The 17,285-nt window shown below is 29.4% G+C and overlaps 1 protein-coding gene across 2 annotated transcripts; it reads left to right on the top strand.

Annotated features, from left to right (window-relative positions):
• Positions 1–2,058: 2,058 nt before the first annotated feature.
• Positions 2,059–17,236, top strand: LOC132943285 (peroxidase-like). 2 transcript variants are annotated; one of them, XM_061012216.1, is made up of 13 exons: positions 2,059–2,244; positions 2,924–3,008; positions 4,125–4,329; positions 5,598–5,774; positions 7,667–7,854; positions 8,828–9,023; positions 9,860–10,057; positions 11,178–11,319; positions 11,405–11,561; positions 13,465–13,638; positions 13,913–14,111; positions 14,194–14,290; positions 16,775–17,236. In XM_061012216.1, the coding sequence occupies exons 2-13, from the start codon at positions 2,946–2,948 to the stop codon at positions 16,845–16,847; spliced, it is 1,869 nt and encodes a 622-aa protein (XP_060868199.1). In that variant the 5' UTR covers positions 2,059–2,244; positions 2,924–2,945; the 3' UTR covers positions 16,848–17,236. The 2 variants fall into 2 exon arrangements, with proteins under 2 accessions (XP_060868199.1, XP_060868200.1); XM_061012217.1 differs by having other exon boundaries at positions 2,059–2,248.
• The last annotated feature ends 49 nt before the right edge of the window (positions 17,237–17,285 follow it).

Raw genomic sequence — 17,285 nt, 5'->3', positions numbered from 1 at the left:
GTTTTCTAAAATGTTATTACATAAGAACCTTCTCCTGACAATTAAAAACACAACAAAAAAAGAATTAGCAAAATCGGTATAGCCGTTCACGCGTGATGCGATGGTCAAGGAATAAACGTTGTTGTTGTTTTTGGCCATGTCGCCAGGTGTGCACTTAAGAGGCCGTAACTCCGAAACCACTTATCCCACAGCGTACAAACTTCACAGAAACCATCTACATATCAATCTTAATATGCCCTGAAATTTATCGAAATCGGTTTGGTAGATCTTGAGTTATAAAATTTATTCAAAATGTACACTGATTTTTATATATATAGATAAGTAAACATAAGTTATAATATAAGTTGAAATATTATTGTATAGTCTTGTACACTCTAACATATTATACCCGAGTTATAATATATATTACAATAGTTACACAACACTTCAGAGGTTTTCTATGTTACGTTTAAACTGTTTCAACTATGACATCTAAATCTTTGAACAAACCTACAAATACCTTCGCTACCGATTTAAATGGAAAAATTTTTCAACTCATGATGATTTTAAAAATATTCATACTAAAGTGATTTCATCCGTTAATTCAAGTCGTGAGTCTATCAAAACCCTAAAGACTTACTATCTACCCAACTAACTTATGTGATTAATGAAAATAAACCATTAAAAGTTTAAGTCGAAAAACTAGTACTTATGTTGTCTGAAGTTGAGCGTGCTCAATCTAGAACATCTTCGAGCCTTATTACCAAGAGAGAATGTTCACTCGGAACTTTTGAATCGGCAATCTAGGGCTCACAATGTTATTCTGTTTAATGTTCCCGATGCCTCTGCATCTGTATACCTGGTCAATCAGCTGATACCGCCTCGTTAAGGACGTGTTTAATACCAAGGGTGTCTCAGTCGACCCGGTGTCTGTTCATCGTCTTGATAAAGCTTCCAGCAAGTCACGCTCTCTTTTGTTGGCTCTATACTGACGTATTTGAAATTTTAAAAGTTAAAAGGAAACTTATTATTATGGTTGGATTTAGTAATACTTATCCGTATTTCATCGGAACTAACACTGCTTCAACGTAAATATCTCTTTTTTATTTTATCGGAATTAAAATCAAAAAAAGACGCTGGTGTACATAGTATATTTATTAAATGTATATAAACGGCTTACCAACTATTTCGAAAAACGACCGAACAAGCACAAAATAACCAAAATTTGGTCATCATTTAATTATTTTTTTACATTATATCAAAACACTCGTGGGCCGTGGCATCAAAACCAAGTTAGATTTCTTATTTATTTATTTATTTAACTATACAATACCTTGCCTTTCCAATTATGACATTATCGTACAAGCTGAAACCTGGTTATCAAAACTAAGCTGACGCAACTTGGACTTTGTCTCAATTACCAAGGATTTCGCTGTGATCGTTGTAATGGTGTTCAGATAAGAGGTGACGGTGTGCTAATCGCAGTAAAGAACAGTAATTCTCCACGATAACTCAATATTGAACAGGTATATTTTGTAAAAAATAATTTTAAGACCTACTCACTACACACTAATCCTATGTATCTAATGTTTATTTTCCACCTAGATCTAAGAAGCTTATGTAACTCGTATATAACCGTCATAGACAGTTTTGTTTATGCAAAATATTTCAAATTGTAAATTCTTAATCTTAAGTGACTATAATCTCACTAATGTTAATATTGGGTACTACTAAATAATGTTGCTACTACAAATCTTTCAAATATAAATAATTCTAATTCAAATATTTTGGCTGGTTATTCATACCTAAATATGATGTGATTTAAATGATGTGATACAATATAATCGCTCTGGATCATTATTGGATCTTGTTTTTTTTAAATGTAAATAATGTTAATGTATCACCAATAAATTGATTATTCTACGGTCTCATATATTTCAAATTACCTAAAAATTGTACTCTACACTCTACAGTCCACTGTATATATTTCAAATTTTATCTCGTTCTCTAGTATCTTATAATTCATTGCAGAGACACTTACATAACATATTATGTTTGGTGAGTATATAAATAGAGTATACCTAGAGAATCCTACAGCAGTAGTAAAGCTTATTATTTTTGTATTAAACTCGTTGTAAATTAATCTATAAAATATTATATTATTTCGTTAAATTTAATATCATTTGTGTATTAATTCTATGATTGTATGTAATTTATAATATTTTTGCACAGTTAATATAGGAAGTTAAAAACTGTCAGTTTAAGGTAGGTATGTATTATTTTTATGGTAAAAATATGTAGTAAAACTGATTAAAAGTGAAGCTCATTTTACTATAGTACTTATAGATTTTGTTTAATTGTTGTTCAAAATTTTACTATCGACGCCACACCCGAATGTGTTTATCCGTCTTACAAGTGCGTAACATAGCAAATGTATGTACATCCGAGATGTTTGACGGTTAGTAGGGTACCGCAGCTGATACAAATTGGTTATCTTTACTATATTAGTGTATTCAGCGTGATATAAAAAAAAATACAAATCCGAGAACAAATATTTCGAAATCGTTTAATATTTTGTTACTTTCTGATGTAGAGAGTTTATTCGTATTTTCGAGTCAATGGGGCTAACCCACTTGGATTTACTTAAAGTTTTGCCAATTGAGAGATATTTTAAGTGTTTTTATAGAGAAGAGGGTAGCTTATCCGATTTAACACAGTTCACTCATCCATGATTGTGAGCCTTCACTATCAAGATTAATTCACCATACAATATTATTGTAAATTAAAGAAGTGGATAATTTTTTCCTGAAACTAAAATCACAATGTCGTGTGAAATGAAAATGAAAATGTTTAGATCTCTAACGTATTATAATATAGTATATTATGCTTATGTGTTTTTACTGTAATAAAAAATGTTAATTTAATTAATTACTTAATATCTAAGGTTTAAATTCAACTGCACGAGGATGTTAAATTTGTTTGTATGGTTATGTTTCATATCAATATTGGGAATTTCAATAAGTTGTAAAGTAAGTGGTAATTAATGCATATTAACTTACTAAAAAGTAAAAAGTAATTAGGTACACAATATATAGATTTTAATATTTTATATTGGAAACTTAATATACCTAACTGCACTATACTCCATGCCACAAGACAGTGCGACCACCACGCGTATGTCTCCCACCGTCCTAAGGCCTAATTTCGACTATCATGTGGTCCGAATGTGGTAGGAATGCGTGAGAATGAAAACATTTTGGTCGCCGCCCAGTCGTACACTCTCGTGACAAGGAGTGATGAAATAAAAAATTGTGGGTCCTAATTTTAGTCACATTAATAAATTGTAACTAGATCAAAACAATTATTTGGCTTAACTAGTTGAAATTGTGCAGATTTTACCGATAAATCAACTTAAAATCAATCAACTGATATTTAGTACTTTCCATTTGTAAATTTATATCAATTAGGCAAAAAATTAAAAATACAATAAAAATGTCTACCTATGGTTCCTCAGTCCTCACTCTTAAATGCTTCATTCCCAGAGAACCTCACTCTTCATACAATCCGCTATTATCTGTTCATTTTTTTTTAAACTTTGGAACAGCTTCGAAAAGTCTGGACTTATGTTTCCCACTAACCTAACCAGGATTTCACACTTGGCAGGTAACATTGACTGTTTTTTTTCATATTTATTTTTATAAGTACTGGAAATTTACATTTGACCACACAGAGTACCAACTAGATTCAATTTGCTACCTGAAACCATTCATAGTTTATGATTGAAACTCTGTTATTGCTTCTAAAGATTATAACTGATGACAAACTAACACATAATAGGGTTTATTGTAAGATCAATAGTCATTACATTCATCACTACGCTTAAAATCTCAAGTTAAATAACTGTTTATTTTTAAAATATATTAAAATATTAACAAGAGTGAGTAATAAATATGATACGGGGACATGGGATTTGGTTAAATCACTGAATACGTGAAAAAAATTGCAACAATGCAAGTGTGGAACCATTATAATTACAATTACGTGGGTAATGGGTAGATCTAGATATTATTTTAATATAAAAAGATAAAAAGTAAATCTATTTGAATTTTGAATACTTAAACTTATTGGTATTATTCAACATGTAGACTGCCAATGAAGACTTTGTGATTTATCACGGAGATGGTCCTCAATCAAATAGCATATATTATGACAAGTGTGCGCCCACAGTGACCTGCAATCGAAATGCTATTTATAGGACAGCAAATGGCTCATGTAATAACCTAAAGAACCCGTTGTGGGGGTCGTCTGAAACTCCATACATCAGACTTTCTGAAGCTGCTTATAATGATGGTGAGTTTGGACAGTGAACAGTTTTTCAAAATACTTAAACATATTAATGAGAAATATCTAAAACATAATTTTCAACGGAGATGGACAATTATTTACATGTAATATAACTATAACGGTACTGAAAGTCTGGACTTTTGATTCTTAGCTAATTGAGAAATGTTTAATATATGACGAATAAATTATTATTAGTGTTTTTTGTTTGTTAGTATTATCTATTATAAATTATGATTAGGTAATGAAGAAGGATTGCTCCACCGGTTTAAATAGTTCTACGTTCTACATTATATATTATAATGATCAATTGATCAGTCATATTTTTATTTAGTTGCTTAAAATGAAGAGAACATATTTTGTTATTTTCGTTAGTTTCTTACAATTAAAGTAACTAAAAACTATAACAAATTGTGAGGTTCTGGCATATTTACTTTGGAGAAATTCCATTTTGCATAGTTGTACCTATAATCATTATTATGGATGAGAGAAACACGGCGATGCATATGTTTTTAGAATATTTAATGTGGGAATGGTTCTGTTTTTTAAATTCAGTATATATTTATTTAGTAGAATAATCTTACATTATATAATGTACTTTATTCGTAGTTATATTAATGATAACTATTTTATTATTTCAATGTACCCATATCATACATGTTTTAGTATAAGATATTTTAATGTTCAAGTGTTTGCTAAAATTAGTTATAATAAATAGTAGATTTTTATATTTCCTAACATTTGCGATATTTATTTTATATATTTTCGGTTGAATCAAAATATTAAACCATTGCTACTATCAAAGAAATTTGTTTAAGTCGCACATTTTTACTAATTTATACAAATCGTTTGAAAAAAACAAAATACTTACGTTCAAAGAGTAACTGTAGAAAATACATAGACAATAAAAGTGAAACGTAATTTTTTTTTTTAATATCAAATATGAGTAGGCATAAAATCATATAAAAATTAAAACATTTTATTTATAAATTCTTAAGTTTTTCTTATATTTAATTTATTAAAATTTTCAATTTTCTATTTGACGAAATATGCAAAGTAATGCATTTTAAATGTTTGTTCTTAATATCGTTTTTGTATATTATAATGGATTATAAGATTGGTCTGCATTATATCATTGAGAGAATAATGTATAAAAATATGCAATTCCCACAATATCTGAATATTGCAAGCTTAATAATGTAACTGTTTTATAAATATAATTAAAAGTTGTTTAAGTACCTAAGCATATATAATATTTTATTTATTTGCTTCACTAGGTGATCATGAAGTTCGTAAACAGTCTAATGGATCGATGTTACCCATACCTCGAAAAGTGCAGTTGTCATTATTTTTGGAAAAATCTCAGAATTCCTCAGACCATAACAATTATCATCTAAGTCAATTTGGTCAATGGGTCACCCATGATATCACTCTCCTACCACCAGATCCTTCAGGTAAAAATGAATTATGAACATTATAACCTATTTAATTTCCAATTAGAATGTAAAACTAATTGGGGTACACCTAGGTAAAAAGTTAATTAATGTTTAATTGTTAAAGTATCTCTGCTATAATATTGTAGGCTTTGAGTGTACCTCGTCTTTTAGAAGGTCATCATTGATGTGTTAAATTTGAATTACATTATAAATTATAGTGTAGGTACGAAAAAATGATTCTCAATGTAAACTCACCTTTATTCAGCCTTTATTTTGAATGATATTTTATTTATTTTAACCTAAACTATTCTTACTTGACCATCCATAGTAACTATTTTCAAAGTTGAAGATTGAAGCATATTAACTATACCTAAAGGTGATGAAACACACACAAAACCAAACACACGTGATCATAATTGTAGTACCAAAACAGTCATCGCACTGCTCAGAATTTAAAATATATATATATATTCATAAGCTAAATAAACATTTTTTTGGTGGTCGATCAGGGATCTCGAGGTTCACGGTGGAAATTGAAACTTTTTTTTTGTTTGTAAATGGTTGCCATTGATTGCAGATTATAATAGTAATAGTTGAAATTAACTTTGTTATTATTTTTTTGTATACAAATTGTTGCTATTGGTTATTCAGGCAGATCAGGTAAAAGCATGCATAGAATTGTTACGTTTATGGCCTCGAGTAAAGAAATCATAGACATAATATTATGTCTATGCTTTAAACCAAATGTATGCGTGTAGCTCAGTGGCGTATTTAGGTTTTTGTCTTGGGGGGGGGAGGTATACGATTTTTAAATTGTATTTGGAATTATATTTTCTTCCTTTGTATTAAAATACGATTGGAAAACCAGGAATATTCAGCACGCTCGCCGTGTGAGTTTTCCTAACTTGTTTATTTATATATTTATATATACGTACATCAAAATTTTTAAATTTTTTTTATTTATTTAGTTTATTTAATACCTATACTTTGGTAAAAAAATAACTAAGTATTTCAACTAACTGCATATACGTATTTTATACACATTAAAACATATTATAAATACATATATTTTAAACATAATTATATAGGTGATATAGTCAGCAAATATACTGTTAAGAATTAGGATTCTAAACATAAGCTTAGAACACTTTATATTTCCGTTGTATCCGTCTGTACACCTATTAGTTACCAGTACATAGTTACGATTGTTGATGTTAAGATATTTTTTTATTCACTATATTATTGTTCGTAGTTACTTAACATAGTTACGATTGTTAATTGTAAGATAACAACTTATTGTATAGTTATTTAATAATATAGATTCATACTATCCTAAATATACTACCAAAATATTAAGGTTACCAAATTATTTTAAAATTGTTTTTGGAATTATAGTTTATTGCTTTGTATTAAAATACGCTTGGGAACCGGGAACATTCAGCACGCTCGTAGAGTGAGCTTTCCTAACTTTTTTATTTGGTACTTTGCATTTATAAATATAAAATAACAAAATAACTCATTATTTTAACAAACTAGCTATGCATATTTAAAAATAATAAAATCGTGTTTTAAATGCATTTATTTTTAATATAACTATATTATAAAAGTTTGAATATACCTAATATACCGCGATAGTTATTATTGCACGCTACTCAACATTAGCTATTTGTAAACATTAAACGATTCCGTTATGTACACACTACCACAACACTAATATAATAGGGTCAAACACTCAGACCTATGATATATTGATATGTAGAAACAATGACACAGTGTTAGATCAATTAATATAATTTACAATATTTTCGGCTTCAATGTTATACGTTTATTTTACGGTCTAGCTAGGCTTGTTATTTTACCTATGTATATCAAAACTCAAAATAAAATGTTATTGTTGATTATGTGATCAGGGCCAGAGAGGTGTTGTTCCACCCCGATTAATGAGATCAACAGTAATAGCCCATACCAATGTCAATTACCTATTGAGTTGCCAACGGATGACCCGGTTTATGGTCGTCATGGACGAACATGTATGGAATTTAGACGTGCTATGACTGCTGCTAATAATTTCAACTGTTCAATATCTCCCCAAATTCCAGTGAGTGCTAATTTTTAATTCTAACAAATGAAAACTGCATACTTACTAACTATGTTCTTTATATATCTATAGCGGCACCTACTATGATAAATTATATGTTAAAACGCGAGATTTTGGTTCTTTATAATATTAAATATTTTAATGTTAGTTTCCTAAACATAAGTTTAGAACACATTATGTCCACGTTGTGTCCGTCAGTCCCAGGGGCTGGAACCTTACCGAAAAGAAATGGTTTTGGAACAGGAAACCTTTTGACGTGCATCGTCGAATCATAACCTATTTCGTCAATGGGTATCATTGTATGAAGAAACGAAGTATAATAATATTCTTAGAATTCTTGTCTTTGTTCTTTAAGGGGATTTGAAATCGTGATTTTCTATTTTTGTCCAACACACACGCGACATAGGATTTTAGACTGGTTCTTTGTCAAACATACCAATAGATCTAATGAAGTGATAAGAATTCTAAAAACAGATTTTGAATTTGTCGTCAAGTCTACTTGAAATCGACCTTCCCACAGTTTTGATATTATGCCCCAAATTCCTAAAAATGTCATATTAAAAAAGAGTATTTAACAATTATCGTATTTTAATTTTTGGAGAAGTTAAAATAAAAAAATCAAAAATGTGGGTGGGTTGATTTAAAGTAGACTTAACGACAAATTCAAATCTATTTTTAGAATTCTTATCGCTTTATTGGATAAAATTGGTATGTTTGACAAAGAACCAGTCTAAAATCCTATGTGACGCGTGTGTTAGACAAAAACAGAAAATCACGGTATGAATCCCCTTAATCGTTCGAAACTCGACTTTTCAATATTTAGTTCCGATGTATATTCTCCTATGTTTAATATTGTTCTCTGAAAATGTTCTGATGGAATAATATAATATGACTGCGACTTTATAGCTACCGGCATATTTTGTCTGCAATATTATAGGTACATAATATTATAATGTTTATAATTCTTTCGCAGATGAATCAGGCGACATCGTACATTGACTCGTCACAGTTGTACGGACACACATCAGCCAAGGCAAATTCAATGAGATCTTTTAATGGCGGGAGATTGTTAACTGAAGTCATAAATGAAAACGAGTACTGTCCTCTAAGGAAAAGAAACGGATCATTATTATGTGATGGGAGGGATAACGTGACCGTATGTTTTAAAGGTGGTAATCGTATATACGCTGATTTTATGTTCCAATAACTATGTTTTTTATTTTATTAAATTTTTTAAACTATATTTTAATGATAACTATTGTTATTAGTCTGACGTAATATTTTCGTTGTGCCATAATAAATTAACACGTTGTATCTAGTAAAATAATTTAACTCATAATAAATTAGTAGACACTTAATTTATTGCATTTAATTTTCTATAAATCGTATGACGTATTGTACATAATTATTATACGTAGTTTGTACGCTGTTCAGATATAAACAATGTACCAAACACCTACTATAGTTGTTGAATTCTTATTTTGCTTCACTTACTTCGGCAGTCGGCACATCCATAATTTGATTACTATTTTACTTTTTAAAAAGGTATCATTGCGTTTGAAAATAATGTTCTTATCAATGTCTTGTTCATAAAGAATGATAAAAAATGTACAAAACATTGCACATAAGTTTTCTCAAAACATTTTTTTCCCTTTTTATTAGCTTTTAATGAATTTTCAAAAATCAAATTAAAATAACCTTTAATTTTCTTAATGAACAAATTGTGTTTATCGTTAAATACATTTGTAAGATAGCATAAAATATCTAAATAAAAATAAATTAAATGTTATATTATATTATTAAGTCGTATAACACTAATTTAATTTTCCATTGTTATGAATTTACCTACTCCTATTACAAGCTTCGCTTTTTGGAGAGGTTTTTGTCATATTATGTAAAATTAATATGTACATTAATTATTGTTTTCTTTGTTATATGATTATGAAATATATTACATATTGCTTATGTTGTTAAAAAAATTAATTATAAACATTTTTTTTTGTAGGAGACCCAAGAATAAATCAACACTTTGGGATAACATCGTATAGTATTATGTTTACCCGGTTTCATAATGTTGTGGCTGGTAAGTTACAACAATTAAATCCTCAATGGTCTGACGAAGTGTTGTATCAAGAAACTCGAAAGTTCGTCGGTGCACTAAATCAGATAATTGTTTATCGGGATTACTTGCCTATTTTACTTGGTATTTATTTTTTGAATATTATTTAGGCAAATACCTGAATGTTTAAGTTAAATGATAAAAGATACAACTTATAATATAATAGCTATCTTATAATATGGGCCAATACTTGTATGCAATTTTTATTCTAAATAGAATATATTATTATTAACTATTTATAATACAAAAAAATATTCGATTTCTGTTTTCCGAATCAAAGTATTTGTACGAGCATAAGTATATATTTTAAAGGTTAAAAATGCGTATTTTTTAAAAACCCTTTCTTATCGAAAATCTAGAGCATTGGAGGAAACACAATCCAAAATGTCAAGCTCATGCTTTTCATTTTGTGAAAAAGTAAGGTTGCGTTGTAAGAGATGCGTTAAAACCGTGGAGTTTTATTTTATTTTACGGGAATGTGGCTGTATACGGGTTCATTTTAAAATTTAATTTTGCTGTACAGATGGAGCCACTGTCAAAACATCCAGATTTACGACATTTCCGGTAGATTATCCAAAAATTCTCTTTCATACAAACATTATTCTGACAATTATGAACTAACAAAAAAAAATCAGCCAAATTGGTCTAGCCGTTCTCAAGTGATAAACATGCAGCAATAAATTTTTATTGATATGGATTACCTAGAAGATATTTATAGTATGAAGTGTGGAGTGAAATCTACATAAAAAAAGACTTTGGCTCCCAAACTAAGTGTGGAACTTTTGATTGAATTAACTTACCTCGATCATCGACTAAGCTCCAACCCAGCGTTGTTTTATATTCTAAATTTGAAGCAATGACAAATCTGAAATCATAAATACTAGAAAACGATTTTTTTTAATATCAGCTAATTATTTAGTGGTTACAAATACGTAACGTCAATACGATTGTAATATTCCCAATTTGAGGTTTTGTAAACCTATTTAAAATTATTTTTATTCGTCAATAATATGTTTCGTAGATTTTCTTTAACTTTAATAATATAGTTATTGTAACAATAATAATATGTTCGAAACGGTATAATCGTATAACTAATAACTAATAAGTAAAGTGCTATAATTGTTTACTAATTGTTGTTTAATTTCTAAAAATACCATTATTGTATACCAATACATTGTATACCATTATATTATAATATACACAGGTGAATCATTTACAAAATGCGGTTTGGATTTCAGTAATAATATAACGACAAAATACAATCCGGAAATCCAGGCAGATTTGACTATGGAATTTGCAGGCGGTGCTTTCCGAGTGCCGCATAACACAATAGCTTCTTTTTACAAGTAAACCATTCCTATTTGTAGTGAAATCTTATTATTATGTATTATTTGTATTTTAATTGTATTTATAACGTTGTTTTATTGACAGTTACGTAGACAAAGATTATGAGACAGTCGATTCAGTCAAACTTAACGAATGGATGTCGATACCTGATCCCTTAGTTCAGGGTTCAAAACTTGACGAAATAGTCAGAGGCATGACTGAATCAGCAGGCCGTTTATATACCCCGTCTTATAACTATCTAGTAAGTACCTAGTACTGACTGTTCGTACATAGTTCGCAAACTTATATAATATAATTTAATGTGATATATCGATAATACTTAGTACCTAATACCTGGTATAATACAATGTAATTATATTGTATTCAGACAGTGTTCGAAAGTATTTGTGTAATGTACCTATTTAAATAATCTTATAGATATCCAAGGTTATTTTTAATACTTTTGTAATCAAGTATTTTAATTGTAATATAAAATTGAAATACATACTTATAATAAATTAACGTCAAATATTAACTATTAGGAATCTAGTGGTTTTACAATGGTGTTATTTATTTTTTTTTCCTGTATACAAAGAGTGCTTCGATTTCAACATATAGAACCTTATATTTTAGCAAATCGGATCAATATGGTACTTTAGAGAGGTCATTTTTTTCGATTTTCTCAATAGTTATTTAATGTCACGGGAAAATTACAAATTACAAAAACCGCTAAAAATGGGATTTTAATTTCTAACGCTTTGTTTCTCACCATAGCAACAAATAAAAAATAATAATTTTATAATATTAATTCAACTAACAGGCTATAATAAATAAATAATAACAATATAAAAAATCCAGACTGACAAACCGTTTCTGCTCAGAATCGTTATTCTTAAATTATATCATTGAATTCAAGTTTAATACAATCCATTATACATTGACCGACATGTAGCCTACTGTACAGCAGAGGGTCATCCACTTTTTTATTTTGTACCTATTAAATAATAATTTTTTTTATTACCTACGAATGTATATTTCAGAAAAATTATTTATAAAAGAGGATAACATACACTTTATTAAATAAAAAATATAATGTTATGATACTTTGTGTGTAAATACAAGTTTTTTTTTTTTATTGGTCTTGAAATCTATAAAATTTCTGCTTCGACAACTTGGTCATTAGCATGTTACTATAAATAATAGATACATAATATTTATAGTGGGTATCAGATCAAAGAATTAAAAAAAAAGATATAATAGAAATAGTTTTAGATTAGTTCGTTTGGTAATTTGTACATTGAAAAGGGGCTGACTATAGTAGCTTGAGTAATTTGGTTGTCTTGAAAAATTCGATGGTGTTGATCTCATTGTCAGGATTTGGTCCTAGACTTGCTCCAATTTTGTAGCTTATATTGAACCTCTTTTTGTTGTATGTAAATTCTACATTCTTCGAATATGTGTTTTATTGTGATTGTTGTGCCACATGATTTACATATTGGTGGGTCTCCTTTGATCATTAGGTACTCATGAGTTAGTCTTGTGTGGCCAATTCTGGCCACATTTTTTTCATTTGTGGTACTAATATTGGGATTTCTTCTCCATCTTTGGACCGTTTGTTTAACTTGGTTTAATTTGGTGTTTTGGATGTTCCATAAATACAAGTTTATTGTTATAAGTAGTTTAACATAAGTAGGTACTTCCTTGTTCAAGTATTTGGTATTCACTTTAAAAAAAAAATGGCTAAAGGATTAACTAGTACCTATTCATTAATTGTTTTTTTCACTAGTAGTTTAAGTTGTAAATTTTCAATATAATATGCTTTAATGTATAAAGTACTGCAAATAAATGTAATATTTGTTTCATGAGTATACACATATCGCAGTACCTAAATAAAGTTGTATAGAAAAGTGTATAATTGCAGACCTCGATAAATCCACACTTCGGTCAATGTTATTTATTATAATAATTGTTATTATCTATTATACAATCACTTCATATGATGTTATAAAATAACACATTCACATTCACGCCTATCTTTAAAAATGATCGGTATAAGCTATAATGACTCAGTTATTACTTATTTTATACTTCGACAGACAGGGAACAATTCTAAGATCAACATTTTTTTCTTGTAACGATATAAATATTTAAACATATTGTTATAGATATCAAATTTCATGTTCCATAAACATGATAATGGTGGTAATATAGATTTACTCTCAGTGGACATTCAGAGAGGGCGTGATGTCGGCGTACCGCAATATACTAAGATGAGGAAATGGTGTGGTTTACCAGAAATCTGTTCATTTGAAGATTTATCAAAAATTATATCAAAAGACGTAAGTCGATTATTTTTTTCTCAAAAACGATGTTGAATTAATAACAATTATGTTTTTAATCAGGAAATTAGAAAATACAAACATTTAAAATGTTGTTTGATGTTTCGTCTGATTTTTTAAATAAAAACTTACTATTGTTACATTAAAATTATCTAAGACTGCTAATATTTGCATATATTTATAATAACAAAATTTATCTTATACCTAAAATACATGATCTTTACTTAACTCTAAATTTGTAGTGAATTGTAATAGCTATAAATCATGGTTACAGGACGTCAAAAAACTGAAAAAACTGTACACAACTGTTGATGAAATTGATCTAATCGTGGGAGCTTTACTTGAACTACCAGTCGATGGCGGAACAGTTGGTCCAACTGCACAGTGCCTTGTAGCTGAAGCATTTTACCGTATTCGATTCGGTGATCGTTACTTTGTTGATATGGCAGGCCAACCGGGCAGCTATTCTCCGGGTATGTTTTGGGTTTTTTAGGTTTATGAATTAATTTATGAATATAAATATTGTTGTTTTATTATATTTGTCTATGCTATTAGAAAAATTGAGCAGTTTGAAGCGCATGGATCTCTCTTGCGTAATATGTGCCACAACAAAAATGGATGAAGTACCATCTAATATTTTTGAGCCATCAAGGTAAATATTTATTTTTAGTTGGATGTGCTATGTACAGTAACAAAAATATTCAATATTTATCTTTTATACTCCATTTGCGTTAAGAAGGAACCTTAGTGGCTGATTTATGTGCATGGGCGTGGCCAGTGCTGGATCTAAGGGGGGGGGGGGAGTGGGTATCCTTGCCTCGGCCGCTGTTGGTATAGGGGCGCTCAGGCGCTCTTAAGTTTATGAAAATTTAAAAATTGATGAACATAACATATTATGTATAAATTATACATATTTCCAAAAAATAATAACAGGTAGGTTAACATAACCTAACTTATTACACAGTAATTCGTTATTTATCATTTTGAACACCAAAGTCAACTCGTAGGTAACACGAGTAACTGAGCGCCCATGGCCGGAGTCAACAGTGGCGCTTAATTTTCGTCAGGAAAAATGAACTCAAAACATTATTTGTTAGGTATTATGATGGATATTAATTAATTTGTTTTTTTCCAAAATGTGGTTATTCCGGTTTTTATTCTTAAAGAGACGTATTCTTTGAAAAGGAACGTTTTGTCAAAAATTACTTTCTTTAAACTTAAAAATATACTGACTAACATTTTAAGAAGATAATTTTTGATATCAGAAATTGATTTATTATTTTTATTACCTATTTTTCACTTGTATATCACATATCGTCTAAATCATTTAAAAATTAGAGGAACAAAATAAAGAGCTGACATGAAAAATTAGAAAAATTGAAATGGTCTGTTTTGAATTGAAACCCTTAAATTTTTTTCAAAAATAGAAACCAATGGTAAGCAATTTTAACACATGTAAAATTTAATTATATATTTTTATTTAAATTTAATACATTTAATCAGGGTTGGGATATTTAAAACATTTTGTTTTGAACTCTAGAGTTGATAGTCATTACCTACTTGTTTTTGAAATGTTCGGGTAGTAATTGAGAAGACATTAACCCTTGAGTAAAAACATAAGAAACTACCGAAAACTCATTACTTAGTAGGTACATAAATACATTTGATTTATTCTATTATAATTATTATCCAGAAAATAATAATCATGAAAACTTGATAATTTGACCAATATTAATTTATTCGTGGTAATTTTGTTGTCAGATTTTTTTCAGTGGAACATAATATTATAATCCAAAAAATCTTGTCGAAGAAAATTATAATATTAATATATTTTATTAGAATTTTTTCAAATACTTTCGAATATGCATTTAATTAGTTCTAGTATAATATTAACACATTCTGTACTGAACCATGTGTGTATTCTATACATATTTTTTGTCACGCCTGCACCGAAAGTTTGGTTTTCGACCACGGTTGAAGCATTCGAAAGCGTCCTTTTTCCGTCCAGCGGGCGGTAAAGTGGAAATCCCCAAAGTGCCGGGCGGAAAAGAGGAAATCCCTAAAAGTGCCGGGCGGAAAAGAAGAAATCCCCAAAAGTGCCGGCCGCCGGGCGCGTATCCCCTGCACAACCAGAAACTAAAATGTATACCTACCACGGTTCTTAAAAAACATAAACTTTTGGTTACATCTTAAATGTATAGTATAACCTCCTTGCATGACGCATAAACATTTAAACATATTTAATTTGCGCTGTTCCTAGATAAGTGCGTCGAACGATGCGTTAGTAAGTTTATTTCACGCAATTTGTGTAATAATCTTATCAGTTACAATAATAAAATATACAAAGTGAAAATTGTAATTTTGAAATAAAATAAAATGTCTTCCATGAAATTGTTTTTGTAGAATAGTCTATAATAATTGTTGCATAGATCCCTGTATAACCTTTACCATGAACGCAGGGGCGTGGCAAAAAATAGTATGTGTGGCTCGCGCGGGAAGGCAATTTCAGTCGCGGGCGTCGTGCCCTTGCCACACAATATACTATTTTAATTCTGTTGCGAGACATGAAACTATAGACTGTTGGATATTTGGATAGGATCATCAATCTCCCGCTAATATAGAATTCTAAAATATGTATAGAGTACTGAGCAATGTAGGTAAATGAGTTATAGAGTGTACCCAGTTTTCGCGTACATACTGTACATAAGAAAACAATGATTTCAATAAAAATATTTGTATTATAAAAATATACTTTTTGATTTGTATTTAAATGTTTGGTCTTATGTTGACACCCGGCATACCCTGTACCTCCACCTACGTAAGGGCGCTGCATTTTTATTATCTCCACTAGTCAAATTTCTTAGATCCAGCACTGGGCGTTGCCTAACCCTGACCTCTGCAACACGAAAACTGGTCACCATCGAGGTGCCATCTTAACGTGAATGGAGTATTATAGTATTTTAATTGTTCGTTTATATATTTTGTTCTCTTGTATTGCACTTTTAACCCGTTTTTAGTGCATATATATTTTAAATAAACTTGAGTTCGTTTATGTTTATTTTTTATTTATTTAACTTTTTGAATTATAATATGGGGGAAAATACAAATACTGATTGTTAACTATTGTATGTTTCAGATATTCACAAATGGTGAAATGCCAAGATCATTTATCAAACTTGGATCTTAGTGCTTGGAGAGAATCTCCATAGTTTAATGGATACATGTGAAACGTCAATTGCATAGGAATGAGCTATACTTTAAAATTATAAATAGATAAAATAAATACTAACATGTTAAATATATTTTACAATCAAAATAATTTAAGTAACTGTCTTGCAAGCCCAGATTATTACGAAACCTTTAGACTCTATAGGCTCTGGGGTTTTAGGCCCCCATGAACCGATCAAAATATACGGTCTTGTTCTTAAAGTGTGGACCCACTTGCACACCTTTTTATTTATTAATTTCAATAATCTGACAACTTTCCGATGCCATATATTAACAATTACCAATAGTTACTTTTAATCTAAGGCACTGTGCTTATTTAAGTAGGTTATTTTATGATGAAGTAAATATATAGTAATTCTTTCAATTTTTACCTCGTTCTCTAGTACCTTATTATAATTCATTGTACAGGTACCTAAAGG

The sequence above is a fragment of the Metopolophium dirhodum genome, chromosome 4, assembly GCF_019925205.1.
Source record: "Metopolophium dirhodum isolate CAU chromosome 4, ASM1992520v1, whole genome shotgun sequence".
Lineage (NCBI taxonomy): Eukaryota > Metazoa > Arthropoda > Insecta > Hemiptera > Aphididae > Metopolophium > Metopolophium dirhodum.
This window is presented reverse-complemented; position numbering and strand designations above follow the sequence as displayed.

Coding starts and splice junctions, on each gene's coding strand:
- LOC132943285 (XM_061012216.1), top strand. CDS start 2,946: ATGTTAAATTTGTTTGTATGGTTATGTTTCATATCAATATTGGGAATT. Junction 10,058..11,177: donor TTACTTGCCTATTTTACTTG/GTATTTATTTTT, acceptor TAATATACACAG/GTGAATCATTTACAAAATGC. Junction 11,562..13,464: donor CCCCGTCTTATAACTATCTA/GTAAGTACCTAG, acceptor ATATTGTTATAG/ATATCAAATTTCATGTTCCA.